Source organism: Geotrypetes seraphini, chromosome 2 (assembly GCF_902459505.1).
Source record: "Geotrypetes seraphini chromosome 2, aGeoSer1.1, whole genome shotgun sequence".
Classification (NCBI taxonomy): Eukaryota; Metazoa; Chordata; class Amphibia; order Gymnophiona; family Dermophiidae; genus Geotrypetes; species Geotrypetes seraphini.
In genome coordinates, this window is record NC_047085.1 from 440,806,100 (window position 1) to 440,818,730 (window position 12,631).

General features: G+C 42.3%; 1 protein-coding gene across 1 annotated transcript in view; it reads right to left on the reverse strand.

Moving 5' to 3' along the window:
* PRTFDC1 (phosphoribosyl transferase domain containing 1) overlaps nt 1-12,631 on the reverse strand; it is a 131,086-nt gene that overhangs the window by 85,168 nt on the left and 33,287 nt on the right. The window contains exon 3 of the mRNA XM_033931384.1: nt 7,811-7,994. Within this exon, the coding sequence (XP_033787275.1) occupies nt 7,811-7,994 (184 nt within the window). The remainder of the gene's footprint in view (nt 1-7,810; nt 7,995-12,631) is intronic.

The window sequence follows — 12,631 nt, forward strand, 5'->3', positions numbered from 1 at the left end:
ACATCAGCAATATACTGTTCTGACCTGAGAAAGGGCAGTTTGGCCTTTGAAAGCTAATTTAAAAATGTATTTAGTCCAATAAAATGGTATCATATTTATCATTTCTTGTTTTTTTGTATTTGTTAGTTTGTAATGTAGTAATTGGAATATGTCAGTTATAGAAATTTACATCTGCTGTCTTTGCAAAGTACTAGGGACATGCATCACAGTTTCTTTCTCTACGTGCTCTTGAAAGAAAATGGCGTCGGACTAAAACACCTTCAAATTTAGCAAAATATTTAGCAAAAAAACCACTATAAGATTAAAATAAATGCTGCAAAGAAAGAGTACTATAAGAAACAAATTGGAAAGGCAAAACAACTCAGCTATGTTATTTTCAATATTAAAATCATTAACTATGTTTAAACCCCAAAGTAATACAGATTTCTTCACCGAAAGGGTGGTTGATCGCTGGAATAATCTTCCACAACAGGTAATTGAGGCCAGCAGCGTGCCAGATTTTAAGAAAAGATGGGATTGGCATGTGGGATCTCTTCATGGAGGTAGTTAGGGGGTGGGCCGGAAGAGGAAGCAGGGTAGACGCAGCGTAGACGCAGGGCTAAGAGAAGGGGCAGGACCGCCGGCAGAGGAAGCAGCAGGACGACGGTAGGAAACTTCTACATGATGGGGGGGAGGCTGTGGGGGTGCAAGCAGTCCTTCGGGGTAGGGGTGCGGCTGCGGGTGCGTGTTCCAGCGCGAGCGGTCCTGCGGGGGGGGGGGGGGTGAATCGGACGTCGGGGGGGGGGCATCAGGCTTTCAGGGTGGGGACAGGACTTCAAGGGGGAGAGGAGAGTCGGGGCGGGCTAAAGGAGAGTCGGGCAGCGACGGGAGAGTTGGGGCGGCATGCGTGGTATACAGGTGTGCGCGGTATATAAAAATGTATTTACATAAATTACAGTTCCCCACGCGCTATACCCGTGTGCGCGTTTTACATGGGTGCGCGGTATATGAATTAAAATACGGTAGAAGGGCTTGAGCATGCGCAGATGCATGCTCAAAACCGGCAGAGGCAGGAAGATGATCTTCAAGCAGCACCGGCACATCCTGTGGGCTGCGTGCCGGTGCCAGATGGGGTGGGGTGGGGGTGAATTAAAGTTGGTCGGGCGGGGGTGCCTGTTCTCGCGGGAGGGTGCCGATTCGAGCGGGGGGAGCCTTTGTGAGCAGGGGGGGGAAGCGATGCCGGTTCTCGTGCCAGTGCCAGACCGGGGGTGAGTTAAAGTTGGTCGGGCGGGGGGTGCTAATTCGAGCGGGGGTTGTATTAGCACTTAGCCATCAACTCGAGTTGAGTCCTAGTAACTTGATGAGTTACAGATCTCTCGAGTTGAGTCCTAGTAACTTGATGAGTTACAGATCTAAAAAGAAATCAGTCAAGTGGTAGTCCAATGAGGTCCTCCAGCATTATTCCCATAGCAGTTGTCAACGTATCCAGCCACCTAATTGCAAGTCGTCCTTTTTGCCTAGTTCCTTCGATCTTCCCAAACATGATGTCCTTTTCCAGTGATCTCTCTCTCTCTTCTAACAATTTGACCAAAATAAGATAGTCATTAACTTCATCATGTGGGCTTCGAATGACATATACAGTCTGATCTTTTCCAAAATCAATTTGTTAGTTCTGGCGGACCTCGGCATGCATAGAATCCTTCTCCGGCATCTAAGTTCAAATGAGTCGATCTTATTTCTGTAATGTCCAGCTTTTGCATCCATAATTGACCACTGAGGAAATGAGTGCTTGGATTACTCTGACCTTTGTTTTAACTATTATTTCATTGTCTTTAAATAGCTTATCAAGAGCCTTCATTGTAGAGTGACCGATTGCTATTCTGCGGACTATTTCTTCACTGCTAGTTGCTTGTTTACCAAAGAGCCCAGAAGATTAAAACACTTTACAACTTCTATTCTATCTCCTTCAAGCACAAAATCTTCATCATTTTCCATAGTCATAATCTTTTAGTTTATATTCAGTTCGAATCCCATGTTATGACTTTTGGCTTTAACTTTTCCTAGCAGATACAACATGACTTCTTTACTAATGTCAGTGAGCACTGCATCATCTGCATCACACAGGTTGTTTACATTTCAACCACCTACTTTAAAACTAACTCTCTTCTTCCAAATTTGCTTTTCTGAAAATAGCCTCACCGTAAAGATGAAACAAATAGGGCAACAAGATGTATCCTTGCCTTATGCCATGATTATTGTCGGTTAGTTGGCTAAGTGCGTGTGTTGTATTAGATCAGGCGTGTCAAACTCAATCGCATAAGGGGACGAAATCTAAAACACAGGCTAAGTTGAGGGCCAAATTTTTTATTAAGAAACTTACCCCTCTTTTACTAAGGTGCACTAACCGATTAGCACATGCTAAACGCTAATGCGTGCATAGACTAACACGCACACGTTAGCGATTAGCGCATGCTAATCGGTTAGCGCGCCTTCGTAAAAGAGGGCCTTAGTCTTAGTAGAAGTATAGATCCTTCCTTACCCTTAGACACCTGTGGCACGGTCAGGCACTTGTGTGGAGAGCCCTGCTCCAACCTAGCTTTTACACTGGGATTGGGTCCTTCTGCCTGCAAATGGGTACTGAGGCAGTGTGGAGCGCCACTGGGACTGGGGCTGCACAGTCACTGCGGACCACATAAAATGGCCAGGCGGGCCAGATTCGGCCCCTGGGCCTTGTGTTTGACACGTGCGTATTAGATGCTATCAACTCGGGTTCAAGTCCTAATGACTTGATGAGTTAAAGATCCAAAGAAGTCAGTCAAGAGCTAGCCCAACGAGGTCCTCCAGCATCATTCCTATAGTAGCTGTCAAACATATCCATTTATATGAAAACGCGCACAACAATCTATCATCAGCAAGAGTGGAAAAAGTTGGATTAAGAATTTGAAATGTTAATTTTGAATCATATTATTTCAACTATGTTAACTTGTATACCAAAGAACATTGATATCTAATAAGCTGGCCAGTTAGGTTTTGGACCATGGCTCCTACGTCACTAAATTTTATTAAAATTGGAGATGTGCAGCTAGGAACCTTTACTGAACTTGCAATGAAGCACCAATAACTAAATGACCATTTTGATGGGCCATTTACAAGAGTATGTGAAAGCAGTGGATGTTGTAACCTGAGTTGGAATGACAAGCCCAATAAGCTTAGCTGCACCATGAAATTTCACACTTCTAGCTTATTTGCATATTATACAATAGGATGCCAACCATACCCTTTTTTTAACCACTGCATGTATATGTGTTTGAATAATTCATGCATTTGAGACCTAACTTCTGGCCAAAGCAAGGCTGGGTTAAATATGAAACAGAATGGCTTTTTTAACAAACTAGACATTCTTTCAAGCGATATAAAATATTTTTTAAAATTGGACGATGTACATGTTACAAAATATATAAGGCGGATTACATAAGAATTGTCACGAAATTAGGTAATACATAGATTTGATAAGGAGTAGATAGTATAATAGGTGAAGCTTGGGACGGATCTGGTTGTGTTAAATGGGTTTTATGTATTTTTTGAAGAGTAGGGTTTTTGTTTCTTTTTTGAAGGTTTTGTAATCTGTGGTCGAAGACAGCAGATTGGTGAGTTGTCGGTCTAGTTTTGCTGCTCTGGTGGCCATTAGGTTGTCATATATTTGTATAAAGCACTAATATCATTTCTTTGCTTCCAATTGGCTGCAAAGCCTCCTATTGCAAATCCTATGTGCATGTCATGCGCCAAGACTGCTAGTAGTTATGACTTGAAATCGAAATATAGGTCAGGAGCAATGAGGAGTCAAAGTAGGCATTAAATTTCTTTTATAACAATTTGCCTACTTTGCTGGCTCATATAAGAGGAGGTAAACTAATGTCATATTCCAAACTTTGCAAATGAAGTTGGTGCCAAGGGTTGTATTAATACACTAAATTTCAGTTCTATTGGATGCTTTGATGGGCTTTAGTGGCTGGACAAATTTGCCATTTTGTGTTCACAGTAATGCAAGGGTGACCTTCATTCGACAGCCTCTAGGTCTCAAACCAATAGAGATCCAGCTGAAAATTTTTACATGTTTCATTTGAGACTATAGGGAACTTCCACACAAAATTTTATTCAATATGAAGGAGGTTGAGTGGGGATGATTTTCAATATTGTACCACTTGACATGGAATGACCCAGTTAACTTAAGAGAGTTTAAAAAAGTTTTAGATAATTTTCTAAAACAAAAGCCATTATCAAGATGGACTTGAGGAGATCCACTTAGAATAAGCAGCATAAAAACTGTTTACTCATTGGGATCTTGCCATGTACTTGTAACCTGGATTGGCCACTGTTAGAAACAGGATACTGGGCTTGATGGACCTCAGTCTGTCCCAGTATGGCAACTCTTATGTTCTAAATGCAGGCCCCTAGATTTCAGAATTACCACTTTATAGACTGAGATTATACGTATGTATGTGTATCTGTGTTTTGGTTTATTACATTACATTAGTGTCTTCTATCCCGCCAATACCTTTCAGTTCTAGGTGGTTTACAACAAGAGTTGGCCTGGCCATTTCAAGGGAGAATACATGGTTAATAGATGTAGTATGCGTCGAGGTCCATGGAGGGTCAATCAAGTTTAGTTAGATCATTTGACAAATTTCTTGAATAGAAAAGTTTTAAGTTCTTTCTTGAATGTTTTGTAGTTGGGCATCATAGTCAGCAGATTAGAAAGGTGGTGGTGGTCTAGTTTCGCTGCTTATGTGTTTTGAAGAATTTAAAAACTGTGAAGTTTTCCCCTGGTGCAGGCAATCTGCCAAAACAGTCATGCTGGGATTTTATTAGGTGTCTTAAAAGTCTTTTAACATGTTTTTACTTTTGATGGTTTTTTTCATTAACTTCCTGTTTTGGATTTTATCTGCCACCACTGTTCTTGCCGACATGCCTCATAGCTTCAACAGGAAACTCTAGAAAGAGCAAGCAGCTCCTCCATCAGCAGCAAATCTTTATATGCTGCCTGATGTATACCTGTGGAGCTGTTAAGAGGCAGACATGTAAAATATATAAACCCGCAACTGCAATGTCTACAGATACACACATCTAAGCAAATCTTGATACAGAGAGTATATTTATTACCCTCTTTAAAAAAAAAAAAAATATTTTAAAATATTACCACTTAAAATTGGGCACCCATCACCCTAGAACTAATTAATTTTTATTTTTAACTTGGAGGCACAGGAGAAAGTATGGCCCACTGACGCTGTTCATGACCTTGGGGAAACTGGGCTGGTTACTCAAATAGTCAAACTCTTTGGATCCGAGACTTGTATCTGTATGCCATTTGTTGCGACATGTCCTGGAGTATAACACTATCCCTCCCCTTTTTATCAAGCTGCGCTTGATGTTTTTAGCGCAGGCCAGTGAGATAAAGTGCTCCGACGCTCATAGGAATTCTATGAGCATCAGAGCGTTTACCATGCCGGCTTGCGCTTAAAACCTCTAGCGCAGCTTGATAAAAGGGGCCTTTTATTATTTATTGACTTAGTTTAATCTTAACTCATCTGATGCTTATTCTAGTACTGCCCAGCCTTTATGCAGTTGTGACCCCTACCTTACCTCTGATGCTGCTCCTCCAGGCTCACGTGTAGCATTGGCTGATGCAGGCACAGACCCCGCCACTCCTCAAGCACACAAAGGTCAAATTAGAGCATTTTTGTGTAAGCCAATGACAGGAGGTTATGTGTTTTTTGTTTTGTTTTTTTTGCCATGGTCACAACTCCAAATGGGATTATAACTTGCCACTTGGGAAGCACCGGCATATTGGCAACTCATGCCAACAGACAACAAAATTTAAAATATAAAGTCATATTAGAATAAATAAATAAACAGAATGATTGAAACTGAAAACTACAAGGCTCATTTTCAAAACACTAAAACATCCCAAAAGACACAAAGTGGCAGATAGATTTAAAAAAAAAAACAGCCAAATTGCTATTTTTAAAACTCATTTTTAAGACATTTTTCTAAATAGTTTATCTAAACATCAAAAGGGGCGCATTGAAGGCTTGTTTTGGGTAGAACGAGGGCAGGCTTAAGTTTTGGACATCTTCAGGGAAATTCTAAAACCCTACCTTGGCCCTTAGGTGCCTCAGCCAATAAGAGTCTTAGGCCCCTGCCAATGTATCCCAGGATGCACTGGGTAGGGACCTAAGGCCCCTTCTATGGGAGGGGCCATAGGTGCCTGGGCCAATCACAGTTTTAGGCCTCTCCCAGTGCATCCCAGGGTGCACCGAGAAGGGGAGGGCCCACCATTTTGAAGAGATGGATCTGCCGATTTTCCATCCAAATGTACAAGGGGGTATGAAGGGGTGTGTGGAGTGTCGGGCTCAGTGGGAGAGGGTTCTCTTTGGAGGAGTGCTGTGGGTGGTCAGCTGATAGGTGGGAAGAGGGAGGGATGGAGGGAGAGAGGAATCAGGGATCTCCCTGTTAGTTCAGCTAATCGCAGCAGAGGAATCCTCAAACAGCTGAGCTGGCAGGACTCCCTGAAGCTGCAATTTCAGGGAGTCCTGCCGGCTCAGCTGATTCAATCAGCTGACGGCAAGCTGTGGACTATTTTCAGGATCCCCTGGCAAAAAATGTGTGCCGGAAATGTAGGCCAGGGTTTTCCAGGCCTACATTTCCGGTGCCTATCTTTGCATGAATTGCACTTATGTAGGCACTTGAGGTATGATTCTCTAACTGATGCTGTTGCATGACTGGCACGCGATCAGCAGCCACCGACATGGACGCTGGTTAGAGAATCCAGGCATTTCTGCAATAATGGCACACTGTAAGAGTGTCCAAGGCAAAGAAAACAGAACATTTTTGGATAACCTGTTTCAATAATGACTAAGTACCATAAATTTGCCTAAACTGACCAGATGACTACAGGAGGGATAAGGGCATGTTCTCCCCCGCTTGATTCAAGTAGTCCCTGACCCTCTCCCATCCTCCTAAGAGGTAAAAGTGACAGCTGTACTGTAGATATAATGACCAATCAGAGCAGCAAGCAACTCCCTGGAGTAGCCTAGTGGTCAATGTAGAGCAGTGGTTCCCAACCCTGTCCTGGAGGAACACCAGGCCAATTGGGTTTTCAGGCTAGCCCTAATGAATATGCATGAAGCAAATTTGCATGCCTATCACTTCCATCATATGCAAATCTCTCTCATGCATATTCATTAGGGCTAGCCTGAAAACCCGATTGGCCTGGTGTTCCTCCAGGACAGGGTTGGGAATCACTGATGTAGAGGACTGTAGAGAAGGGGACTCGGGCCACTATCCCACTCTAACTGGTACACTTGTGGTGCAAAGTGAGAACACCCCCAAAAAACACAAAATGTCCACTGAACCTATATATAAGTGATACCTGCAGACATAAGGGTTATTGATTTGGTGTACAGTTGGGTACAGTACATTTTGTGCTATTCCTGGAGGGTTCACCATATGATGTGATGTGTACCTAGGATCTTTTATGTGAAGTCCACTGCAGTACCACCTAGGCTGTCCACTACTCTACTGCCAAGTCTGCTAGCCCCCAGATATCCCAATAGCTTGTTTTGGTGCGTTTTCCCCTTGGATGTTGTTTGTTTATTTTTGAAAATGGCCCTTAAAGGATGACAGAGCACAAAAATGTTTCAAACCAAAGAGACAGATGTTTTTCTGGTTCAAAAATGACCATGTTTGGCACAGGATTTCTGGATATTCTTTACAAAACATCCAAAATTGGATTTGAACATCATATAAAAAATGCCCCTCTATTTGAACTTACACAATAGCTTTTAACTTTGACGAAGTCAACCCTCATGGAAATAAACTTGTCTGAATTTCGGCTGAGATTCTTGATGTGTTCCACGAGGTCGGCACAGAACTTGTAACCACCTTTCAGCACGCAGAGAACGGTGATGTAGTTGTCTCCAATGTCATTCATGATATTTTTTGCCAAGCGCTCTGTCCTGAGTAAAAATAATTAAAATTGAGGTAGATTAAATCTCTTTTTCAGCATAGCAGAGCACATGTTACGAAGAACAGCAGCTCTCCTGCTCTAGATTTAATCCCTCCCCTTTTCCAAATCCAAGATCAAGGCATGCTACATATTCATATTCGGTTGGGGAATCCCTGTCCAGAGGGCTCACAGTCTAGGAGGCCCTTTTGCTAAGCTGTGGTATGTACTAATTCATGCTTACTGCAGCAAAAAATGCCTTACTTTGGGGTGCACTGATGGGTGGAGAGTGAGCATGTTCGCAGCTACATTGCTGTGTGCATTAACTGATTAGTACATGCTTAGCATGTGAGTCCTTATCGCCTACCTAATGGGTGGTTATAGGACTCATGTGCTAATGGCCACATGGTAATGGGAAAATTAGAACGTAGCTATTAATACTGAAAATAGAAACTACTACTATTAGTACTATTTATCACTTTAATAGCGCGGAAAGGTGTATGCAGCGCTGTACATTTTGACATTTAAAAGACGGTCCCTTCTCAGAAGAGTTTACAATCTAACCTGGATAGACATGACATATAGGGTTGGGGTTGCAGATCCTAAGGTGAGAGGTTGTTACGAGTTGAAAGCAGTCTCAAAAAAGTGGGCTTTTAACTGGGCCTTGAACACTGCCAGAGACGGATTCGGGCAGGGTAGGGATTCTGGCAGCTTGTTCCAAGCACACAGCACAGCAAGGTAGAAGGGACGGAGTCTGGAGTTGGCAGAGGAAGAGAAGGGCACAGATTGGAGGGATTTACCAGTTGAGCAGAGCTCGGGGGGGGGGGGCATGGGGGAGATAAGTGAAGAGAGATACTGAGCGGCAGCTAAGTGAGTGCAGTTGTATGTCAATAAGATGAGTTTGAATTGTATTCAGAAACAGATGGGAAGCTAATAAAGTGACTTTAGAGAGGGGTAGAGTGACTACAGCGGCACTTAAGGATGCACTAAGGCCACTTTGAACCGCAGTTTGATAAAAGGGTCCCTAAGTCTGTACCTGAGGCAATGGAAGTGAAATGACTCACATAGATCATCAGATGAACAAGAAGGATCTGAAGTCTGGATTCCCTGCATAGCTAATCCCTAGGCAAAGCATATGGCCTCAGGGAAAAGAAAAAACATTTTTTGCAAGAAGTTGCTTGCGCCAAACTGGTTCTGCTTTCCAGACTCCCAGCTTTCCATTCATCCTTATTAAGAGCTGATTAGTGAACAGTTCCTGGAATTCAGGTTTCCTGAGTTAAATGTTTTCTGGGATGCCTAAGCCCCCCCCCCCAAAAAAAAATTACACAAAAATTTAGGGGTCATTTTAATAAATGGTTTTAAGCACTAACACGCACTTAGTGTGGGGGGGAAAAAAAAGCTTACTGCAAAATGTACTGAACTGTTTTGCTGTAATTTGCCTGTAAGATTAGCATGAGAAAATCAAGAGTAAACCACTGCTGTAAAGGATAGCACAGATTACTACATCAGGCCCTGAGTAGAGACCAGTCTATAGAAAGATTAGGTTCTTACCTCGATAATCTTCTTTCTTGTAGATGTGCCTAGTAGTCCTGAATGCTAAGGTTGTGCATCTAAACCCGCACGTTACTTGCAGAATGCTGTCAATTATCTTTGAACTCCACCTCCTTTCCAGGCAGCTGCTCCTGTCCCCTCAGTTTGTACAAAAGCAATCAAGAAGCACTGTAATGACACACATAACTGGAAGGAGGGAAAAGAGGAAAATAACCCTGGCATTACAAATAACTATGTACAACCTGCACTAATATTATACAGAATTTGGAGCTACTCGCGTGTCCCACAGACTTAGACCAGACTTTACTTTCTTGTGTGTGTTTTTCCTCCCAGCTTATCTGAGAGACAGAGAAGTCTCCAAAGCCAGATTGATCCCAAGGCACAAGGCAGGTGAAGTCCACTTACAGGGTGGAGTTTCAAAACTAATAGAGGCATCTACATGAGAAAAGATTATCAAGGTAAGTGTCATGCCTTAATCCCTCCAGTGGCCAGCTACTCAATTAGAGTAAATTTTTATACTTCAAACCTGACTGAAATACAAGGATATTTCTGTCAACATGGATATATCATCCCAATTGGAAATTCCTGTTGTACATCCTATTCCATCTTACTCCACTTGTTCTTGGAATATTTTGTTCTTGGTCTATACTAATCTCCCAGAGCACCTAAGAAAATGGATTATTTATTAAAGGGCAGAGGTGAAATGTGCCAACTCTGGTGAGACCTCATTTAGAATATTGTGTACAATTCTGGAGGCCACACCTTCAAAAAGATATAAAAAGGATGGAGCAAGTCCAGAGGAAGGCTACTAAAATGGTGCATGGTCTTCGTGATAAGGCGTATGTGGACACACTTAAAGATCTCAATCTGTATACTTTGGAGGAAAGGCAGGAGAGGGGAGATATGATAGAGATGTTTAAATATCTACGTAATATAGATGTACATGTCGAGTCTCTGTCTTTTGAAAGGAAACTCTATAATGAGAGGGCATAGGATGAAGTTAAGAGGTGATAGGCTCTGGAGTAATCTGAGGAAATACTTTTTTACAGAAAGGGTAGTAGATACGTGGAACAGTCTCACGGAAGAGGTGGTGAAAACGGAGACTGTGTCTGAATTCGAGGGCCTGGGATAGGCAAGTGGGATCTCTCGGAGAGAGAAAGAGATAATGGTTACTACAGATGGGCAGACTAGATGGGCCATTTGGCCTTTAACTGCCATCATGTTTCTATGTTTCTTTATTTAAAAAATATGGTTCACAGTGCAGCCATTTAGGGACAGATTCTCAAAACGAAAATCTGTCTTTAACTTGCTCGCTAAACCAGTTCAAGCCGATTTAGAATGCATGTATTTTAGCGGCAGATTATCAAAACGGCTTACTGAGGTCTTTTCTAAGTTTTCTAGCAATCTTTGATACTGCTATGCAAATGTAGTACAATGAGGTCATTAATATTAAAATCACTCCAAACGATTCTCTATAATTACCGAGCGATACTCTAAGCCTGCTGTGTCACATTTGCAGTCATAATTTACCCACAGGTCTAAGCTGTCATTGCTTTACTTTCTCATCAGTGCCAGTAGCGTATCAGTTCTCTTGCACAAATGTTACACTTGATGTGAAAGTGTAAATGTGTGTTTGTAATCTTGGCTGTTTAGATTGTAAGCTCTTTCGAGCAGTGACTATTTTCTTCTTTGTGACTCTGTATAGCACTCTGTATGTCTAGTAGCACTAAAGAAATAATTAATAATCATCATCATAATACATGTGTCTTTTGCAAAGTACGCTCATCACAACTGTGCTCCACTCCTTACAAATTATACCCCCAGGTCTATGCACAGATCATGGAAAAGTGGGCAAGGTCTTTTAATGTACCTACTTTCTATGCATGTATACCCCTGCACAATTTTGTATGAGCCATTTTCCACATGTAAAACAAGCTTTACAAGTGACAAAAGCTTTATAAAATAATTCCTTGGCAGTCCAAATGTATGAAAAATGGCTGAGGAATTGAGCATAATAAGGGCTGCAGATTCCAAGCATCCCTGGCACCTGCTGTGCCTGAGATTTCATCCCGTCATTTCTCATCTTCTCTACAGCAGGACAGCAAACTGACCCCCCAACCCCACCCCGCCCAATCTCCCTGCTTCCAGCCAGCTTTCCACAGACACAGACAGCTCTGCCTGCAGCCTGCAGGCTGTCTTTTAAACTCCCTTAATTAGACATGCTCTGCACCTGGTTCCTGCCAGAAGGGGCTCAGGACTCAGACCCAGACCCAGTTCTCTTCCCTACAGCTTGTCCCTAGGGACTCAACAAAACATATCCAAGCTTTGGACCCTGCCAGTAGTTTCACATTTAAAATGTCTCCTGGAGGCTGTTCATTTGACTGCACTTCAAAAACCTCCTGGGGCAGACTCTATCTACTCTGTTACTCAGCTGTACGATAAGATCATTGGCATTATCTTGCTGTTCTGCCCTAGCTCTGTAATCTAACTCATCCATTTCTGCAACCCCCCCCCATAAAAAGGAAGATTTTAACTTAATGGCACCTGCCAAAGGATTAAGCCATCAAAAGTGTGCCAATTTGCAGATTAGGCTACTTTGGGTAAAAATAACAGTAGGAACAAAGACTGCACAATTGAAGAAGATCAGGCTCCAGGGAGTGTACTCGTCCTACTGTTTCACGGCAACATTATTGCTCATACCAGGTGATTCGTGGCATTCAAGGAAAATAATCAGAAACATACACATGAGCCTACTGACAGAATTTTTACTTGTCTAACTCAAAAATCTCTTGGAATGTACTTAAATCAATACTTTTTATGAGTTTAGAAGTTGATCCACCTTAGAAACATTTGTGGGTTCTGGAGTGTGACTTTATTGTTACAAAAATGTAACTTGAAAATTTTGTGCTTACACCTGTTTTGTAAGGAAATTTAAAGTAGAATTGTTTCAACCAGCCCTGATATAACGGTTACCCATTACCCAAGCAAGGCCCAAAACTGGCTCCCTGCTTCTTGTCTTAGCTTGAGAAGTTAAAGGGCCAAGATGTAGCCACAGAGATATTCATTTCTCCAACTAGTTTATGCCCAGGCCTTCCATGG